This window comes from Oncorhynchus gorbuscha, linkage group LG06, assembly GCF_021184085.1.
Source record: "Oncorhynchus gorbuscha isolate QuinsamMale2020 ecotype Even-year linkage group LG06, OgorEven_v1.0, whole genome shotgun sequence".
Taxonomy (NCBI): Eukaryota; Metazoa; Chordata; class Actinopteri; order Salmoniformes; family Salmonidae; genus Oncorhynchus; species Oncorhynchus gorbuscha.
Genome location: NC_060178.1, coordinates 54,275,769 through 54,298,736, shown reverse-complemented (window position 1 = coordinate 54,298,736; position 22,968 = coordinate 54,275,769). Strand labels below are relative to the sequence as shown.

Genomic DNA, 22,968 nt, shown 5'->3' with positions numbered 1-22,968 from the left:
ATGGATGGTGACAAAAACAACTCATCCGAGATTTTCATGATTCCAGATGGGGGCAAAAAATCATATCAAAAGTAATCTTGCAGTTTTAGTCTGTTCCTAGGTTCACCGCGAATGCTTCAGACCTACCTAAACTGAGAAAACTACAAAAGGAAATTATGAAGTAGCAAAATATTCAATATACTGAAATTAATTCATTATACACACGATTAAATGTACTTACACTAGTATAGACCATCAGACCAAAAACCACCGACGTGAATGTCGATTTCTGTTTAATGCACTTGTGACTACAGAAACAGGCAGTTTAGTTATTCCTTCATTCATCATAAAATAACAATAAACAGTATTATAAAGACCACACACAAAAATAAATCCCAATCGGAATAAAGAAAGACACTGTAGAATACATGTGAACAGGTATAGAAAAAAGGAGTCAGCTCCTGTTCTTGACTAACTAGCTATGGAATGCACTCATGGCATAACAGATATCTGGGATGCTGTATGTGTATAAAGACAGAGGTCCTTGATTGAAACTGATATATATTAAAATACAGGAGCGGTTGACAGTGGATACAATCTTCACAATGCATGGAGCCTATACACGTCAAGGCCATGGCAGACTGACTCTGGTTCTGTTTCTACCAGAGCAAAACAATATATTCATGCACAACAGTTGACACGCATTGTGACAGTGAAGGAAAGAACAAGTTTCCGTGAAGAAAGTGATAAAAAATGTGGCGTGGACCTAGGCTCTGACAAGTTCTAGTGGCTTCCTAAAAAAACACAGAGGCACTGACGTCAGTTCTATCAACAAAAATCTGATCCAACTAGGGACAGGAAACAATGCAGTAAATGTTCATCAGTGAAAATGCCAGACAAACTTTATTTGTGGACACATGGAGAGTTCTCTGAAACGCTTTCCAACATTTCACTCTGACAGGCCTATAAACTCTTACAAACACAATCTTTCCTCTAATAGTAGTTAAGTCATTGTAGAGCTTCAGATATATTTCATAAAATGAATAGTAAAACATTATACACAAAATATTACTCCGTAAAATAATCAGGCTCTTGGCACAGGGGGACAAAGATTTGACAGGACACAATAGAATGAGAGGATCATGTGGTTGGATTGTCTGTATCCCAAATTACACCATATGCCAAGGGTCTTCAAACTTTTTCCCCAGGGACCCCCTCCCAGGCAATCCAGCGACCCCCATCATATGTTAGCAAAAAATGATCATGTGTATAATAAATGGCAAAGAGAGGTAAAATACATTAAATAATTGATCTGGTAGATATTAATTTGACCTCTCCAATTATACTTGGAAGAGGAAGTGTACACTAACATCGGAATTACCTTAATAGCTAGTAGGCCAACACATGTCTGCAAAAATTGACGTCCACGTCAAGAAAGCTTACCAGTAGCCATCGGCACTTTCCCGGTACATGGATATTCACAAAAACATTGGAATAACATTTTTTTTTATGAACAGCCCCTGCAGTGCCTGCATGCTGTGGACATGTTTGAAGACCCCTGCCCTATATACCACTCATAAGGCTCTGGCCAAAATAAACTATATAGGGAAGAAGGCACCATTTCAGATTTGCACAGAGGTCGACACTGAATAGAGTTGTCTAAATTCCACAACATCTTGTCTGATACAAACCTCATGGGACACTGGTAGCACCTTTGGCTTGACCATAGATATACTTTATAACACATTAAGCAAATGTCCAGCACTTAAACAACAAATAAACACATATGCCTTTTAAGAGAACACTTCAAATGGAATGTGGCCCTAGAAAACCAAAAAACAGAATCCTTGAACTAAATGAACTGACCCTGCATTTTTGCCTGTGCTATAAACATCGAGTCTAGTGGGATGTCACATCCTAACTAGAAATTTTACCCATTCACAAGACATAGCAACTATGTATCATCTAGCAAGGCAGCTATCTGGAGAAACAGGTTTCCGGAACATCTCCAGGCGTTTCTACAAGGATAGAAAAACGCAGTAGAAATTGGTAGCAGATGTGACAGAAAGAGATCAGGTGGAGGTCAGGTGTTCTCACTTTGGGCTAGAAGGCAGACCAGAGCCCATGGAACAGAGCAGGGTTGTGTTCAGTAAAATGGAAGAGAACTTACAGGTACTACCTGAACTTCTGTTGGGAAATGCTTTGCAACGATGTGACCTACTGAACATGAACATTTAAAGTCTGAGTGAACAGGTCCAGAGTATTCTTTAGAGAGGAGTGGGTCCAAGTCTCACTGCAGAGGGCTGTCAAACACAGAGTCAGGCAGGACCGAGATCTTCAGCTTCTTTTCTGGCCAGCTGTATTCCTTCGGTAACTTGGTCTGGAAGGAGGAATCAAACAGGAGAAAAACATTTATTGACAGATACAGAACATGGAGTTAAAACATTCTGGAAACTTTGCCAGGTTTTTCTATTACGTTTTTTCTGGGAATCTTCCAAATATGATCTAGGATTTTTGGGGGAATTTTGCAAATGTAATATTACAGGACTACCTAGCTTCTTGAAAGGCCAAGGATCTGTTGGTAACCTCCCCATTCTGCCCTGGAAACCTTCCTCTGAGCAAAGATCTGAATCACATACTGTGCATGCGTTTCTTTACCTCTTTATGCCCACATTTTTGGTCACCCTCCCTTTACATTTGTAACTGTCAATCGTGAATGATAATTCAAGTTTTACCAGTGAAATGTCAATGCAGCATCTGCATACCAACCATTTGATCTGAATCAGTTTAATGGGAATATGCATTTAGATCTTCTCAAGTTAGTTGGTATCATAAGTATGTTACCGATCTAAAACTAAATATTCCATAATGTCCAAGTGAAAAGAAAATTAGTTGTGGAATTAGTATTCATCCCATTTGTTTAGGCAAGCCTAAATTAGTTCAGGAGTAGATGTGGCTTTAAAAAAGAATCATAAGACTTGCTCTGTGTAGGGGTTGACATGATTTTTGAATTACTACCCCTTCCATATGTAACATTCAGTAAGTATTCAGACCACTTATTCTAAAATGGATTGGAGTCCAGCAGTGGTAAATTCAATTGATGGGACAAGATTTGTAAAGGCACACACTGGTCTATACAAGATCCCACAGTTGACAGTGTATGTTAGAGCAAAAACCAAGCCATGAGGTTGAAGGAATTGTCTGTAGAGCTCCGAGACAGGATTGTGTCCAGGCACAGATCTGGGGAAGGGTACAAAAACATTTCTGCAGCATTGAGGGTCCAAGAACACAGTGGCCTCCATCATTCTTATATGCAGGAAGTTTGGAATCACCAAGACTCTTCCAAGAGCTGGCCGCCCAGCCAAACTGAGCAATCTGGGGAGAGGGGCCTTGGTCAGTGAGGTGACAAAGAATCCAACGGTCACTGACAGAGCTCTAGAGTTCCTCTGTGGAGATGGGCGAACCTTCCAGAAGAACAACAATCTCTGCAGCAATCCACCAATCTTGCCTTTATGGTAGAGTGGCCAGATGGAAGCCACTCCTCAGTAATAAGCACATTACAGCACACTTGGAGTTAGCCAAAAGGCACCTAAAGGACTCCCAGACCATGGAGAAACAAGATTCTGGGGTCTGATGAAACCAAGATTGAACTCTTTGGCCTGAATGCCAAGCGTCACATCTGGAGGAAACCTGGCACCATCCCTACGGTGAAGCATGATGGTGGCAGCATCATGCAGTGGGGATGTTTTTCAGTGGCAGGAACTGGGAGACTAGTCAGGATGTAGGGAAAGATGAACGGAGCAAAGTACAGAGAGCTCCTTGATGAAAACCTAATCCAGAGAGCTCAGGACCTCAGACTGGGGCGAAGGTTCACCTTTCAGTAAGGCAACGACCCTAAGTACACAGCCAAGACTATGCAAGAGGGGCTTCGGGACAAATCTCTGAATGTCCTTGAGTGGCCCAGGCAGAGTCCAGAGTTGCACCCGATAAACATCTATGGAGCTACATGAAAAGAGCTGTTCAGCGACGTTCCCCATCCAATCTGACAGAGCTTGACAGGATCTTCAGAGAATGGGAGAAACTCCCCAAATACAGGTGTGACAAGCTTGTAGCATCATACCCAAGAAGACTTGAGGCTGTAATCACTGCCAAAAGGTGCTTCAACAAAACTGATTAAAGCGTCTGAATACTTAGTTACATGTGAGAAGTTATTTTTTAAATAAATAAAAAAAACTAAAAACTGTTTTTGCTTTGTCATGAGGTAGTGTGTGTTGAGGAGGAAAAAACAATAAAACATTTTAAAATAAGGCTGTAACGTAAAGAAATGTGGAAACAGTCAAGGGGTCTGAATACTTTCTGAATGCACTGTATGTAAGGTCCCTCAGTCAAGTATTGAATTTCAAGCACATATTCAACTACAAAGATCAGGGAGCTTTTCGAAAGCCTCAAAGAAGGGCAGTGATTGGTAGATGGGGTGGCAGGTAGCCTAGTGGTTAGCGCGTAGGAAATGTTGCGTAGAAACATTGCAAGATCGAATCCCCGAGCTGACAAGGTTAAAAAAAAAATCTGTCTTTCTGCCCTTGAACAAGGCAGTTAACCCACTGTTCCTAGGCAGCCATTGAAAATAAGAATTTGTTCTTAACTGACTTGCCTGGTGAAATTGTGTCGTTGTATCTGTCGAACTGCTTTGCTTTATCTTGGCCAGGTCGCAATTGTAAATGAGAACTTGTTCTCAACTTGCCTACCTGGTTAAATAAAGGTGATGATGTATTTAACCACCCAGGCGCATCAAAGATAGTTCAGAATGACTGAGCTGCAGGACAGGAAGGAAACTGTTCTGGGATGTCACCATGAGGCATTTGAACAACATAGCTGCGATGGGAGCTAACGGATGGACCAACAACATTTTTGTGACTCAACCATTAATAAATTAAACGAAAGAGTGAAAATGATTCAAATATAAAGAATTCAAATATTCCAAAACATGTATCCTGAAGAATTTGGAAAATAATTAGGCAAATATTGCACAATCCACATATGCAAAGCTCTTACCTAAGAAGACTCACAGCTGTAATTGCTGTGTTTAATTAACATGTATTGAAGGGGGTGAATCTAAAAGGTACACTATATATACAAAAGTATGTGGACACCCCTTCAAATTAGTGGATGGAATGTTCGACGAGCACATGTCCACATACTTTGTCATATAGTGAATATTTGTTTTTTTCATTAATCTTTAAGAAATTGTTGTATTTTTCATCCACTTTGACACAGTACTTTGTGTAGATCGTTACCAAAAAAAAGACTTAAATTCATTTTAATCCTATCAATACCGTTGAAACTATAATGAAACAAAATAAATTAAAAATGTAAAGTATTGTTCCATGTGCTGAAATAAAAGATCGCATACTCAAAGATCCATACTCAAAAAAAGCTTAATTCTCTTATTTTGGGCACAAATTTGTTTACATCTCTGTCAGTGAACATTCCTCCTTCAATCCAATCCATCTACTTGATAGGTGGCATATCAAGAAATGGATTAAACAGCAATAGAATTACACAGGTGCACCTTTTGCGGGCCACAAAAGTGTGCAGTTGGGCCACAAAAGTGTGCAGTTGGGCCACAAAAGTGTGCAGTTGGGCCACAAAAGTGTGCAGTTGGGCCACAAAAGTGTGCAGTTGGGCCACAAAAGTGTGCAGTTGGGCCACAAAAGTGTGCAGTTGGGCCACAAAAGTGTGCAGTTGGGTCTTTATTACATGAGCACCATTCTCCATTCATCACTGAAATTCACCAGAGTAGCCTGTTCTTTGGGTAGCCAATTGAGCAGAGCAGAGATTGCGTAAAGTAGAGAATCCCACATGCGCAGGAGCTTCGAACCATTAGCTGTCGGGAAGACTGTTCCAGAGAACTCAGATCCACAAGCACATTCTTTATATTACCCCTGTAAAGAACGGTAAAAGGTGTTTCCAATCACCTCCTCTCGAGTGTTGAGCTCCGATAGATCTCCAAGCATCTGTTCAACAAACTCCTCAGTCAGCAATATCTGAGGAGATATGGTAACATAAGAACATGCAGTAAGCACATGCAGCAAGTATGCACTTGAAACAGTTTGTGTGTGTACCAGGAGCCAGGGCGTGTGTACCTGTAGCCAGGGTCCATGTGCGGCATACGGGTGTTCCTCAGTAGCAAAGGCCCCCTCTACTCCGGTGGACACGAAGGTGATGGCTGTGTCTCCATTTATACTCTTATAGGTGAAGTGTCTACCATGGAGCAAACGACCCCTAAGCACAGAATACGACCAGTACAACAATCATTAAACATCACTGAATACATACTTTATGGAAAATGTCTGCTGGGTTGGAGAACCTGCTTCTTATTACCACCAGTCTCTCTCAGCTCCCCATCTATCCCCCTTTCACATACAAACGGCTCTGTCAGATGACCCTAGTCTTGTTTTATTTAATGTATGCATGTGGGAAGACCCATAATATTCCCCAACTCTAGTGTGTGTGCGCACCTGAGACAGAGGGGCAGCAGTGTTCCTGACTCCTGGTTGAATTTCAGATGAACACTTTCCAGTTGTCTGGTACGAACTAGCTCGTGAGGAACGATGGCCGCTGAACTCTCACTCTCCAGACTGTCCTTACGACTCCTAGCGAAAGAGAGAGATTCAAATGACAACTTAGGTACAGGGGAAACATCAAGTCTGGTGGTGGCCTGTATGTTCCTATAAAGTGTGTGAAAGAGTTTGCTATGGCTTGTAACAACCTTGCCCCTCATCTTTCTCTTACCTGTGATACAGCTGGCTCTGCAAATGGCCCATTGTCTATGGAGAAACCAGGGGAAGAATTGTACCACATACAATATCATACACCTATCATGTGTTCAATGTCCCAGTACTACTTTGTACTCAGTGGGGTCTCATGGCTCTGTCTCTGGATGGGTTAAAAGGAGGGGTATGGGTGTATATGGCGAGTCTACTCTAGAGAACACTAAAAATAAGGGAGTGAAAGCTGTTGGTGTGACATCACTGCTTGAGAGGAAAGAAAAAAAACCTAAGAGTGCGTGTCTCAATGCGGACTCAGAATAAAAGTTTGGAGTGGGAAAGTGAGTAAAGAAAGCAGAACTGTGTGTGCATGTACTCACTGAGGCCTGTCATGTCCTTGTCTCTGTGAGTTGATAGGGGGTAGTGCTGCTTTAGTGTTGAACTCCAATCCTTTTCTCAGGGCTTCTCTGATCTGCTCTGTATCTGCAGGGGACAAACCATTGGGTTGGTTTTGGGACATACAATAACATTAGGACACAAAACCACTCAGGACCACTTAGCCTAATCTTGGTAGTTTACAAAAAGGCACTATGAAATATATATTTTTTGCAACAGAAAACAAATAGGAGTGGTTCTAAATTGGACACGTCCAGGTAGTACAGCCCTACTTCAATCTGTTTTCTTACATTTGGTGGCTATTTAACACAATGCATGTCAGATCTATGAGAGCCCATTAGAAGTGTCTTGTGCCTTCAGAAAGTAGTCATACCCCTTGACTTATTTCACATTTTGTTGTGTTCCAGCCTGATTTCAAAATTGATTTTACATATATTTTTTCCTTAGACCCAGAAAGACTAAGAGATTTGAAAATGTGGATGGAAAAATTAGAACATTCTTATTTTTCAAATTCTTCACGCTCTGTCAAGTTGGTTGTTGATCATTGCTAAAAAGCCATTTAAGTCTTGTCATAGATTTTCAGGACGATTTAAGTTCAAAACTGTAACTAAGCCACTTACGAACATTCAATGTCGTCTTGGTAAGCAACTCCAGTGTATATAAGCCCTTGTGTTTCAGGTTATTGTCCTGCTGAAAGGAGAACTCATCTCCCAGGGTCAGAAAGCAGACAATCAGGTTTTCCTTTAGGATTTTGTCTGTGCTTATCTCCATTCAGTTTATTTTTTATCCTGAAAAACACCCCAGGCCTTAACGATTACAAGCATAGCCATAACATGATGCAGCAAACACTATGCTTGACAATATGGAGAGTGGTACTCCGTAAAGTGCTGTATTGGATTTGCCCCAAACATTAGGAGTGTTACCAATTGATTTTATTCTTCAATAACACAAAATCCAAAGCAAAGCAGAAAAATATGTTTATTTGAGAAGGACAAATCAAGATGTTATGTTGGGAGGTAGAGTTCCAGTCTCCAGTCTTTACAAATAATTGTATGTGTGGGATACAGAGATGAGGTAGGCATTCAAAATTATTGAACGCAGAGTGAGTCCATGTAACTTATTATGCGACTTGTTAAGCAAAGTGTTACTCCTAAACTTATTTAGGCTTGGAATAACAAAGGGGTTGAATGCTTATTGACTCAAGAAATTTCAGGTTTTAATTCATTTGTAAAAATGTCTAAACATAATTCCACCAACATTTTGGTTTATGTGACAATCTCAATTTTAAATTCAGGCTGTAACAACAAAATGTGGAAAAAGTCAAAGGGTGTGAATACTTTCTGAAGGCACAGTAGGTTAGGTGTGCGTGTGTGTCACCTTTTTCCGACAGTCTTCGTGGCTGAGAACCTATACAGATTGAGCGGCTGTCCTCTTCATCCTCGGACGGTCGGCTGAGGTCATCCCACACACACTTGGCGCTCACGCCGCTCAGGTTGGAGCCCTCTGTCTCTATACCCTGGTCCACACGCTCCGGCTTAGGATGAGTACACACGCAAACATTAACACTAGCCAACACACATTAACACTAGCAAAGACCCACACATTGTGGGGACTGAACCAGTAGGTGGAGCTGTTTGAATGAAAACAGTATAATTAAGCAAAGCCTTACTTGTAAATGAGGGTCGATGTCAAAGATGGTCTCTCCTCTCCTCATGTCAGTTATCAACCAGGGCCCTCCAGCACTAAACACACACAGCACGGAGAGGGAAATGTTCATCATTAACATGGACTTGGTCACACTGGGATAAAGGTCATGTGAAATAAGACGAGTAGAGTGCAGTGGTGAAAAAAGTACCTAATTTTCATACTTGAGTAAAAGTAAAGATACCTTAAGAAAATGACAAAGTACAAGTCACCCAGTAAAATCAGTGAATGTCTAAAAGTATTTTGTTTCAAATGTACTTAAGCATTTAAAGTAAAGTAGCATTTAAAGTTATTTTTGCTCCTTTGCACCCCAGTATCTCAACTTGTACACTAATCTTCTGCACATCCATCACTCCAGTGTTTAATTTTCTATATTGTAATTATTTCACAACAATGGCCTATTTATTGCCTTACCTCCGTTATCCTACCTCATTTGCACACACTGTATATATACTTTTTCTACTGTATTATTGACTATGTTTGTTTGTTCCGTGTGTAACTCTGTGTCGCAAACTGCTTTGCTTTATCTTGGCCAGGTCAGTTGTAAATGAGAAATTGTTCTCAACTAGCCTACCTGGTTAAATAAAGATGAAATAAAAATATATATAAATACACACACACAGTTGAAGTTGAAAGTTTACATACGAGTTTTAATGGCGCCAACCTAGGTGTTTTTCAACCGCTCCACAAATTTCTTGTTAAGCAAGTCGTTTAGGACATCTACTTTGTGCATGACGCGAGTAATTTTTCCAACAATTGTTTACAGACAGATTATTTCACTGTATCACAATTCCAGTGGGTCAGATGTTTACATACACTAAGTTGACTGTGCCTTTAAACAGCTTAGAAAATTCCAGAAAATTATGTCATGGCTGAAGCTTCTGATAGGATAATTGACATAATTTGAGTCAATTGGAGGTGTACCTGTGGATGTATTCCAAGGCCTACCTTCAAACTCAGTGCCTCTTTGCTTGACATCATGGGAAAATCAAAAGAAATCAGCCAAGACCTCAGAAATAAAATTGTAGACCTCCACAAGTCTGGTTCATCCTTGGGAGCAATTTCCAAACACCTGAAGGTACCACGTTCATTTATACAAACAATAGTACGCAAGTATAAACACCATGGGACCACACAGCTGTCATACCGCTCAGGAAGGAGACGCGTTCTGTCTCAGAGATGGTGCGAAAAGTGCAAATAAATCCCAGAACAGCAGCAAAGGACCTTGTGAAGATGCTGGGGGAAACGGGTGAAAAAGTATCTATATCCACAGTAAAAATGAGTCCTGTATCGACATAACATGAATGCCCACTCAGCAAGAAAAAAGCCACTGCTCCAAAACTGCCATAATAAAGCCAGACTACGGTTGGCGACTGCACATGGGGACAAAGATCATACTTTTTACAGAAATGTCCTCTGGTCTGATGAAACTAAAATATAACTGTTTGGCCATCTGTTTGGAGGAAAAAGGGAGAAGCTTACAAGCCAAAGAACACCATCCCAACCGTTAAGCACGGGGGTGGCAGCATCATGTTGTGGGGGTGCTTTGCAGCAGGAGGGTCTGGTGCACTTCACAAAATAGATGGCATCAAGAGGTAGGAAAATTATGTGGATATATTGAAGCAACATCTCAAGACATCAGTCAGGAAGTTAAAGCTTGGTCACAAATGGGTCTTCTAAATGGACAATGACCCCAAGCATACTCCCAAAGTTGTGGCAAAATGGCTTAAGGACAACAAAGACAAGGTATTGGAGTGGCCATCACAAAGCCCTGACCTCAATCCTATAGAAAATATGTGGGCAGACCTGAAAAATTGTGTGCGAGCAAGGAGGCCTACAAACCTGACTCAGTTACACCAGCTCTGTCAGGAGGAATGGGCCAAAATTCACCTAACTTATTGTGGGAAACTTGTGGAAGGCTACCCAAAACATTTGGCCAAAGTTAAACAATTTAAAGGCAATGCAACCAAATACTAATTGAGTGTATGTAAACTTCTTACCCACTGGGAATGGGATGAAAGAAATAAAAGCTGATATAAATCATTCTCTACTATTATTCTGACATTTCACATTCGTAAAATAAAGCGGTGATCATAACTGACCTAAGAGAGAATTTTTACGAGGAGTTTACATGCATTTGGCTGAGGTGCATGTAAACTTCCGACTTCAACTGTGTGTGTGTGTACACACAAAATTGTGGATACCCCTTTAGTGGATTTGGCTATTTCAGCCACAACAGTTGCTGACAGGGTATACAATTGAGCACACAGCCATGCAATCTCCATAGACAAACATTGGCAATAGAATGGCCTTACTGAAGAACTCAGTGACTTGCAACATGGCACCATCATAGGATGCCACCTTTCCAACAAGTCAGTTCGTCAAATATCTGCCCTGCTAGAGCTACCCCTGATCGTCTGTAAGTGCTGTTATTGTGAAGTAGAAATGTGTCGGAGCAACAACGGTTCAGCCGCGAAGTGGTTGACCATACAAACTCCGAATGGGACTGCCGAGAGCTGAAGAGTAAAAGTCTCACTAGAGAGTTCAAAACTGCCTCTGGAAGCAACGTCAGCACAATAACTGTTTTTCGGAAGCTTCATAAAATTGGCTTCCATAGTCGAGCAGCCGCACACCAGCCTAAGATTACCATGCGCAATACCAAGCATCGGCTGGAGTGGTGTAAAACTTGCCACCATTGGACTCTGAAGTAGTGGAAACACCTTCTTTGGAGTGATGAATAACACTTCACCATCTGGCAGTCCGACGGACGAATCTGGGTTTAGCGGTTGCCAGGAGAACGCTACCTGCCCAAATGCATAGTGCCAAAGGTATGTGCCAAAAGTTCCTCCACCAAAAGTAATGGTCTGGGGATGTTTTTCATGGTTGTGGCTACTTGACTGGCCTGCACAAAGCCCGTACCTAAACCCCATCGAACACCTTTGGGATGAATTGGAACACCGACTGCGAGCCAGGTCTAAAATCGCCCAACATCAGTGCCCAACCTCCCTAACGTTTGTGGCTGAATGGAAGCAACTCCCCACAGCAATGTTCTAACATCTAGTGGAAAGCCTTCCCAGAAGAGTGGAGGCTGTTATAGCAGCAAAGGGGGGACCAACACCATGTTAATGCCCATGATTTTGGCATGAGATGTTAGACAAGCATGTGTCCACATACTTTTGTTCATGTAGTACATCTCATATTTCAAACATGGACCTCAAACTCACACATGGACCCCTCGGAGCAGCTCCAGCATTCCTTGGCCGTTCCACTGCTGGGCCGCCTGCAACTCTTCTGTACACACACCCACAATCTATATAGAGAGGAGAGGGAGTTACACACACAAAAAAAAGTGGAGTAAGAAAGACGGTTACAGAACACGTACAGATGAGGGGACAGACATAATGCTATTATAGACTCAAAAGGAAGGAGTTGAGAAGGTAGGCCGGAGAGCCTGGGGCAAGATTAGCTCACCTGCAGGAAGTTGACCAGGCCGAAGGGGGTGTGGACCGGAGTCATCTGGGGGTCTTCAGTGAGCAGCATGTGTTGGATACGAGACTCACTGTTGTCCAGGGGACTGTGCCATGATATGTGGTCTCCACTGCAAAACGTGTTTTCTACAGGACAGAGAAGAGACATGGAGGTTAGACTACTCAGTGACATACTGGAAAATAGTAGGGCCGGGATAATACCAGTACTGCAATACTTGTTTGTTTTGTTCCCTTGCCATGATACTAAGTGCATTTAACTTCATTAGGAAAAAAATATTGCAATACGGGTATCTTCCCAGCCCAAGAAAATACATATATTTTCTCAGCACTAGTCTAACAGCAAATGAGAAAGTCAAGGCGAAGGAGAAAGGAAGTGTGTGTATGTGAGAGAAATTGAGAATGAAGCGAGAAATTGAAGCGAAAGAGGCCATAAGGGGAAGACCGCGATTAAGCGATCCAGAGGAATCCATATGCTTGGGAGGCAACAGGGACCTAGTCCAGCTATACTGGAAAAGAGAGGGCGGAGGAAAAGGACTGTTGTTATGCTTCCCTTCGAGGTCTGAAGAGTGTTGTATTGCAAAAAAGGGTCTGAAAGGACTGCTGGCTCCCCACAGGCAAGACTGATTGGATGTTACAAAACGCAGATATTTATTTTACGTTGTAATTTCAGAAAATGTCCATAATATATCTGTCACTAAAAGTGGAATGATAGTGTTTCACAGTATTACACTAGTGTTGTTATTGAAGATCTTACAATTAAAATATCACAGCCAATCGGTTTTATTTGATTGTAACGCTTGTCACGCTCTCTCAATATATCAGCTATGTGAATCGATTTTGCAGCTTATCATATGGCATGCATAGCCAATGCAGCCATAGGCCTACAGTATAATGTCATTACTGGTCTTATGGGCATCGGTAATCTGAAGGAGAATAGCTAAACTCATTTTTTACATGTTGAGGTATATGTTCTCAATTTAAAATGATACCAGTACAGAACGTATGAGGCAAACCATGCCAGATTTTGTACATGCCTTTTAGGCACGGACATAAAAATGTTTCATTGAAATCCAACCCTTTTAATTTAGGTACAGTATGAAAATAAGGAGATAACAATTAGGCTACACGAGATAAGCATTACAGGTAACATTTTATGAAGTTAATTTAATTCATTTTAGCAATGTTGCTTGCAAAATTATTGCAGTTGTTCCCATAGAAAGAGCAACCATGTACCGTCATTATATCACTGACCCTGGATAAGCTAGAGACTGGGCTAACACCGCTAACCTTTTAGGTCACTATTATGTTTTTATAACAATTTTGTTGGCTTTATAATCTGAGAAATTTAACTAGCTAGTAGCTAGCTAGTTATAGGCTCTCGTTAGTTTTTTTTTCCAACTTCGATTTACTCTAGGCATACAATGCAGCATAGGGATAACCTATAGGCCTTGTGTTTTAATTTCTATATTTTTTATTTATGTTTTAATTTTTATATTTTTTTATGTATTAATTCGGGTTCACAGTATCATTACGGCCCTAGCAGATGGCGGTAGAATAACCTAGAGAGAATGGGCTCCCCCTCCCTCTGTTTCTCTGACCGGCTTTTAAACACTCCCACACTCTCCTCCTCAATGTAATCTTTAAACACGGCTAGATGATTTAAAGGACTTAGCAAAGTGGCGCGCACACACACCAGGAAAAGTCTGTGAGAAAGGGAGAAACGTTTTCACAGCTGTAAAGGATACTGTTAAGATTAGAAAGTTCCTCAGCTAAGACAACTTTTAACACACTTCTCCCATCAGAGAAAGGGAAATGAGACTTCTTTAGTGTCCCCAGAGCCCAGAAGAACCACACAGAGCTGGCTAGGTCTTTAAAAACACAGGTGTCATACATTACATAACATACTCTTCTAGTCCACATTTACTTCCATTTAGCCCTTATTCTAACAGGCAAGCTGAATGAGAACACATTATTTTACAGTCTACATGAGGAAGTTGCAGCAGAGAAGCAAAGGGTTGAAAGAGCCTATGAGAAGCTGGGGATGATTGGGCTGAGTTCCACTAAGTGTTCTCCTTAGCAAAAACATCACTGACGTAGGGTTACATGAGGTTAAATACTGACATGCTCCAAAATGTCCATGCGGAGTGCGGTGAAGTAACAAAGCGGCTGGGAATGCATAATGCCTGTGTGACTGCCTTGTAATTGTTAGACAAACAAGTCCCTTTCTCCTCACCTTACTCTGCCTACCATATCCCCGCCACACTAGACACACAGCGCCTGGGTCATTACCTGATTGGAAGACATAGCGGGCCAGGCCCTGCATGAGTTCAGCCGGCCAAGTAGGAGGGGCTGTTTCTCCCACCTCTCTCTTCAGCCTGAACGTCAGCTCAAAGCCAAAGCCACTGGGGCCTTCCTGGCCTGTAAACCTGACAATACACATACAGAATTCCCACACTTAATTCAAGCAGTCTCTCTCATCAGGTTTGTGTGTGTGTGTGTGTGTGTGTTAAATTAGCCAAACCCTGGGCCCTCCTAATTTGACAGCAAGTCAACACCATAAACCCAGATTATCCTTTCCTTTAGTTACTTTTCGTTACCCAATCCACCCATTCAGTAACACTGCAAAATTATGGCAAACATGCATTAAGAATGGCAGCTGTTTGAAGGGGAGATTGCTGGGAATTGTGGAGGAGCAGAGCTAGCAAGTCTACTCAAGAACAATACAAAACAAGGGGGAGAAAACTGTTGATGTGAAATAACCTTCAGAGGAACAAGAAAAACAAGTGTGGAAGCATCTCAATGCTGATTCTGCAGAATGACACAAAGGAGTGAAAGTGAACAGCTGCACACACCATGTGTCAGTGTGTTAGTAACCCGGGCAACTTGATCCGCCAGAGCTCTAACCTGAGGTACTACTTACTCATGTACTCTGTTGTCTCCATACAGGTCACTGAGTCCGAAGCTGATGTAGTGCCAGTGTTCCTGTACGTCTTGTGCTGCACAGCCCATGTTACGGTACATACTGATGTAGTCCAATGGATCAGGACCTCCCAACCTGTAGATACACACTACTGTTAAAAGTGCAACACCTGCCAAATGCGGGTAGATTTTGGAATTGGTGGGTAAAGATATCTATTTCACCAGCCACGTTGGTGGGTGGTCAGGTCACAATGCGAGCAACATGTGAATAAAAAGTATGACCACATTTAGTTAAATAAATGCAGCAATACCTGTTTTCAAAGTATTTATACCCTTGTTGCATAGCTGGTAAATTAAATCGCACAAAGTCAAAGAACTACGAACCCTAAATAGACTATGGGGGCTGTGCACATGTAACGAGCAGAGTGAAAGATTCATTTTTAGAAGCGCTGCACACAGGCATAAAAGTTAGTCTAATTTACTTGAAACAAACGTCTACTGAAGTCAGTTTGTCCAAGTGTTTCTTGGCTATTTACATTGTTTTGTTAACAAGTTAGGTTGTTTTTCTCTTTGAGTTAACTGCTAGGGAAGACAAGACATCTCACAGGCACAAACATGATTCCAGTCGCTCTACCAAAGTAATGTCCCGCCCATAAAAGGGACAGGTGTATTTGTCTCATCTGATATTTTTGGTTAAAAGACTCAGGTCACAAAAAAATGAATTTAAACAATATACCACATTATCTTCTTGGTAGTAATACATTTGTTTTAGAAACATTACAAAGCATGTGCATCCGTTGGTGTAATTTTATCGGCCCCAAAATATTTTGGCTGAAAAAAAAGAAAAAAAAAGCCACAAGAGAGGGGCGCCTATTCACACACAATTTGACTCAAATACACATTTTGTTGTGTTCTAGCCGAATTCAAAATGTATTCAATATTCGTTTTACATCTCACCCATCTACACACAATACCCCATAATGACATCAAAACATGTTCTTAGAAAAATGTTCAAATTCATAAATCTACTATTTATTCACACCACTTTGCTATGCCACTCCAAATTGAGTACACCTGTGACCAATTCGATTGTTTAGAAAAACACAGGTCTATATAAAAAAGTTCCACAGTTGACAGTGTGTATCAATACAGAAACTATACCATGAAGTTCAAGGAAGTCTGTAGATCTCTGAGATAGAATTGTGAAGAAGCATATATACCTGGGGAAGGGTATAAAACAAGATTATTGAATGTTTAAGAGCAGTGGCCTCCATCATTGGTAAAAGGAATAAAATATAGAACTACCCAGACTCTGCCTGGAGCTGGACGTCCAACCAAACTGAGCAACCGGGCAAGAAGGACATTGGTCAGGGACGTGACCAATAACCCTTGTCAGAACTAGAGTTCCTTGGCTGATATGGGAGAGCCTGCCAGAAGGTCTCTACAGCACTTCACCAATCTGTGCTTTATGGGAGAGTGGCCAGACGGAAGCCACTCCTGAGAAAAAAAAAAACACATGACAGCACACCTGGAGTTTGCAAAAAGGCATGGGAAAAGACTTGTGTGAAAGAACATCTACTGGAGATATTTCAAAAATACTGGTAGACTTGGGGATTTGGGTCAGGGACAGTGCTATTCAAACACTATCATCAGATGCCTGTATTACACCGAACGTGCAAGCCTGGGAAAATGAACAGGGACAATACTGTAAAGTAGGGCTAATAATGCTTAAATAAATCGACTGCTGGTATCATCAACTCTACAAGCAACACTAGACTCTTATTACGTTGGGAGATTTTAGGCTTGAACGTATATATACATTTTTGTAATAATGACAATTGCAACAATACTGAATGAACAATTAACACTTTTATTTTAACTTAATATAATACATATGGGCTTTTGGATGGGTGTTCTTAAGGTGATTCCACAGGTTGGTGGTATTTTTTTATTTAGCCGTTGCTGACCCCATGCTTACATCTTTATCACAAATAAGACACCTTGCTTTCCCTAGTCCCAATTCCATGTAATAGTCCCACACTGGTGCTTCTTAGGAGACATTTTGTCTGTCATAGTTGAAGTGTACCTAGGATGAAAATTACACGCCTCTCATCTTTTCAGGTGGGAGAACTTGCACAATTGGTGGCTGACTAAATACTTTTTTGCCCCACTGTATGCATGTATGCATGTATGTATATATATATATATATATTACCCCCTCCAAAAAAAATTGGCAACGATGCAGACAATTACATTGTTGCTTCCATCAATCTAACCACAATATTAAGCTGACACACTCCTAAAAAATTATAATAATAAAAGGGGTGGGGATTATGTATATTTGTAAACAACAGCTGGTACACAATTTATTCAAGTCTCGAAGTCTTGCTCGCCTGAGGTAGAGTATCTCATGATAGGTTGTAGACCACACTATTTACAAAGAGAGTTTACATCTATATTCTTCGTAGCTGTCTATTTACCACCACAAACCAATGTTAACAATACTAACCAGGTGAAATTGTGTCACTTCTCTTGCGTTCATTGCACGCAGAGTCAGGTTATATGCAACAGTTTGGGCCGCCTGACTCATTGCGAACTAATTTGCCAGAATTTTACGTAATTATGACATAACATTGAAGGTTGTGCAATGTAACAGCAATATTTAGACTAAATGGATGCCATCCGTTAGATAAAAATATGGAATGGTTCCATATTTCACTAAAAGAACAAACATTTTGTTTTCGAAATGATAGTTTCCGGATTCCATATTAATGACCTAAGGCTCGTATTTCTGTGTGTTAATATGTTATAATTAAGTCTATGATTTCATAGAGCAGTCTGACTGAGCGATGGTAGGCACTAGCAGGCTCGTAAGCATTCATTCAAACAGCACTTTCGTGCGTTTTGCCAGCAGCTCTTATGTTTGACTTCAAGCCTATCAACTCCCAAGATTAGGCTGGTGTATCCGATGTGAAATGGCTAGCTAGTTAGCGGGTGAGTGCTAATAGCGTTTCAAACGTCACTCGCTCTAAGACTTGGAGTAGCTGTTCCCCTTGCTCTGCATGGGTAACGCTGCTTCGAGCGTGGCTGTTGTTGATGTGTTCCTGATTCGAGCCCATGTAGGAGCGAGGAGGGATGGAAGCTATACTGTTACACTGGCAATACTAAAGTGCCTATAAGAACATCCAATAGTCAAAGGTATATGAAATACAAATGGTATAGAGAGGAATAGTCCTATAATTCCTATAACAACTACAACCTGGGAATATTGAAGACTCATGTTAAAAGGGACCATCAGCTTTCATATTTTCTCATGTTCTGAGCAAGGAATGTAAACATTAGCTTTTTTACATGGCACGTATTGCACTTTTACTTTCTTCTCCAACACTTTGTTTTTGCACTATTTAAACCAAGTTGAACATGTTTAATTTATTTTAGGCTAAATGGATTTTATTGATGTATTATATTAAAAATTATATTAAAGTGTTCATTCAGTATTGTTGTAATTGTCATTATTACAAATTTAAAAATACAAATTATTATTATTCTTTTTTTAATCTGCCGATTAATCGGTATCGGCCTTTTTTGGTCCTCCAATAATCGTTATCTGCGTTGATAAAATCATAATCGGTCGACCTCTAGTTTGAAACAATGCATTTCTGAAAATAATGCACCAATTTCAAATGAGGTTTTTGAACATAAAGATTAACTTTATCGAACAAAACACACATTTGTCTAACATGGAGTCCTGGGAGTGCCATCCTGTGAAGATCAAAGGTTAGTGATTAATTTTAACGCTATTTCTGTCTTTTGTGACACCTCTCCTTTGGAAAATGTCTCTGGTTTTCTGTGGCTAGGCGCTGACCTAACATAATCGAAAGGTGTGCTTTCGCCATAAAGCCTTTTTGAAAATCAGACACTGTGGCTGGATTAACAAGAAGTTTATCTTTAAAATGGTGTATAATACTTGTATGTTTGAGGAATTTTAATTCTGAGATTTGTTGTTTTGAATTTGGAGCCCTGCAATTGTTGGCGAGGTGGGACGCTACCGTCCCACATATCCCAGAGAAGTTAAACAGGTCAACACTCACAAGGACGCAGGGCTAGATGGATTACCAGGACGTGTACTCCGAGCATGCGCTGACCAACTGGCAAGTGTCTTCACTGACATTTTCAACCTCTCCCTGACTGAGTCTGTAATACCAACATGTTTCAAGCAGACCACCATAGTCTCTGTGCCCAACAACACATAGGGAACCTGTCTAAATGACTGCCGCCCCGTAGCACTCACGTCTGTAGCCATCAAGTGCTTTGAAAAGCTGGTCATGACTCACATCAACACCATTATCCCAGAGACCCTAGACCCCCTCAGGAGACTGAAGATTTATGGCATGGGTCCTCATATCATCAAAAGGTTCTACAACTGCACCATCGAGAGCATGGTTGAGTCACTGCCTGGTGTGGCAACTGCTCAGCTTTCGACCGCAAGGCACTACAGAGGCTAGTGCGTACGGCCCAGTACATCACCGTGGCCAAGCTTTCTGCCATCCTGGACCTCTATACCAAGCATTCTCAGAGGAAGGCCCTAAAAGTTGTCAAAAAAAGGCTTTTTCTCTGCTACGGCAAGTGGTACCGGAACGTCAAGTGTAGGTCCACAAAAAGAGTTCAAAGCTTCTACCCCCAAGCCATAAAACTCCTTTACAGCTAATCAAATGGCTATACAAACTATTAGCATTTCTCCCCTCTTTTACACTGCTGCTACTCTTGGTCTATTATGTGTGCAGTCACTAAATCCACCTACATGTACATAAACTCAGCAAAAAAAGAAACGTCACATTACTGTCAACTGCGTTTATTTTAAGCAAACTTAACCTGTGTAGATATTTGTATGAACATAAGATTCAACTGAGACAAACTGAACAAGTTCCTACAGACATGTGACTAACAGGAATGGAATAATAATATATCTCCCCTGGGGGGGGGGGTGAAAAGTAACAGTCAGTATATGGTGTGGCCACCAGCTGCATTAACTAGTGCAGTGCATCTCCTTCTCATGGACTTGACGATTCTTGTTGTGAGATGTTACCCCACTCTTCCACCAAGGCACCTGCCAGTTCCCTGACATTTTTTGGGGGGCCCAAGCCCTCACCCTCCGATCCAACAGGTCCCAGACGTGCTCAATGGGATTGAGATCCGGGCTTGTCGCTGGCCATGGCAGAACACTGACATTCCTGTCTTGCAGGAAATCACACACAGAACGAGCAGTATGGCTTGTGGCATTGTCAGTCTGGGGGGTCATGTCAGGATGGCCCTGCAGGAAGGGTACCACATAAGGGAGGATGTCTTTCTTGTAATGCACAGCGTTGACATTGCCTGCAATGACAAGCTCAGTCCGATGATGTTGTGACAAATCACCCTAGACCATGACAGACCCTCCACCTCGATCCAGCTCCAGAGTACAAGGCCTCGGTGTAACGCTCATTCCTTCGACAAAAAAACGCAAATCCAACCGTTACCTCTGGTGAGACAAAACTGCGACTCGTCGGTGAAGAACACTTTTTGCCTGCCCTGTCTGGGTCCAGCGGCGGCGGGTTTGTGCCCATAGGCGACGTTGTTGCCGGTGATGACCTGCCTTACAACAGGCATACAAGCCCTCAGTCCAGCCTCTCTCAGCCTATTGCGGACAGTCTGAGCACTGATGGAGGGATTGTGTGTTCCTTGTGTAACTCAGGCAGTTGTTACCATCCTGTACCTATCCCGCAGGTGTGATGTTCGGATGTACAGATCCTGTGCAGGTGTTGCTACACGTGGTCTGCCACTATGAGGATGTTCAGCTGTCTGACCCGTCTCCCTGTAGCGCTGTCTTAAGTGTCTCACAGTACAGACATAGCAATTTACTGCCCTGGTCACATCTTCAGTCCTCATGCCTTCTTGCAGCATGCCTAAGGCACGTTCACTCAGATGAGCAGGGACATTGGGCATCTTGCTTTTGGTGTTTATTTCTAGAGTCAGTAGAAAGGCCTCTTTAGTGTCCTCAGTTTTCATAACTGTGACCTTAATTGCAGACATTGTTCCACAGGTGCATGTACATTAATTGTTTATGGTTCATTGAATAAGCATGGGAAACAGTGTTTAAACCATTTACAATGAAGATCTGTGAAGTTAATTGGATTTTTACTAATTCTCTTTTTTTGCCGTGTTTATTACCACGCATAACCGGTGTCCCCGCACATTGTACCGGTACCCCGTATATATAGCCTCGCTAATGTTATTTTACTGCTACTCTTTTAATTATTTGTAATTTTATTTTTTAATTATCCATTTTTTACTTAACGCGTATTTTTCTTTAAATTACATTGTGTTGTGTTGGTTAAGGACTTGTAAGCAAGCATTTCACTCAGGTCTACACCTGTTGTATTTGGCGCATGTGACCAATACAATTTGATTTGTTACTTTCTCTTACGTTGTCATAAAAATTGTATGTTTTTGTTTGTCTTTGATGTTACTTAACTGAATGTCTTGTATTTGATTCAGTACAAAGTCGCCACTCAACTCAATCGTAAATCGTTGAGTTTTAGGCTATTAGCTAACTTAACGAGGTTAACTTTCTCGCCGTATCCTGTTACCTTGGAAGGTTGTTATCTAGCTAAGTTAAATTTGTGAACCAGCTAAGTTATGTATCCAGAAGAAGACGTTATCTACTCACCAGTATTTTACAATGGCTGTAACTTGTAAGGGGTTGGCCTGGTCGGGGTAGAGGCGCCTGCATTCCCCGTAGATTGCCTGCAGACCCGGGGGGAAGAGTGACGCCAGGGCGGGGGCTCCTGGTCCGCTGGTAGGCCGCACTTCGTCCATCCCCTACTGCTTCAGAAAGCTGGGAATACCTCCAAGGGCGAAACAAATTACTTTCTCCAGGAAGATAAGGGAGAATCCCTCGGCTTACTGTTGGTTGATAGAACAACAGTAACTGTATTTTGAATTGTTGATATTGTTTAGAAGCTAAAGTAAACTGTTGCCCCACGATTGTTATCCCCACTCACTGTTGTTTGCTCCCACCTATGACAACTTTTCCTCATTGGTTTGGGCTGTAAGATAAGGAACGGAGGAACTGGTCAAGTTCGTTTTGCATGTCCCGGTGCCCCGTTTGCAGGGAGTTTAAATCACTTTTTAGATCATTCAATTGGTCTTATTAAGTGAGACATCCACTCACCCGGGGTTACGGGACATGCGCCACTAATTGAGTGACGTTAACTCAATCCAATCAAAGTGCCATTCTTGGGTAGGCGGTTCCAAATACAGAGATGTGGTTGGCTGAACAATTGTTAATCATTACCCGAGACCCTTTCGCAAGAACATGAACAACTTTTCCTCAAGTTTTTGATCACATTACAATTGATCATAATGTGTGTTTATTTTGGAGGGTGAAAGGTTCTGAATGTTGCAGTTATTTTCGCACCTAAAAAATACATGTTCAATACCAGATATCATATTTATTTCCATTGCAAAGTTATTTTCCCTTATTTTACAAAGCAACGACCTGGCGAAAAGAGTTACAGAGGGGACGAGAGGAGATGAAGCTGGAGATGATTTGGTTCCCATGATGGTATGAGCATAGACAATAATGGGGGCCTGTTCAGCCCTCCGTTTCCTATAGTCCCACGATCAGCCCCTTTGTCTTGCTCACATTGAGGGAGAGGTTGTTGTCATCAGGCCAG

General features: G+C 41.5%; 1 protein-coding gene across 1 annotated transcript; it reads right to left on the bottom strand.

Moving 5' to 3' along the window:
* Window positions 1-255: 255 nt before the first annotated feature.
* LOC124038089 (suppressor of fused homolog) lies at window positions 256-22,475 on the bottom strand. The gene is made up of 12 exons (XM_046353536.1): window positions 21,960-22,475; window positions 15,255-15,389; window positions 14,624-14,760; window positions 12,318-12,460; window positions 12,071-12,156; window positions 8,812-8,884; window positions 8,520-8,676; window positions 7,127-7,229; window positions 6,498-6,632; window positions 6,123-6,261; window positions 5,955-6,023; window positions 256-2,359 (listed from the first exon to the last, which is right to left on the bottom strand). Exons 1-12 carry the CDS (start codon window positions 22,106-22,108, stop codon window positions 2,270-2,272), a joined length of 1,416 nt encoding a protein of 471 aa, XP_046209492.1. The 5' UTR covers window positions 22,109-22,475; the 3' UTR covers window positions 256-2,269.
* Between the last annotated feature and the right edge of the window lie 493 nt (window positions 22,476-22,968).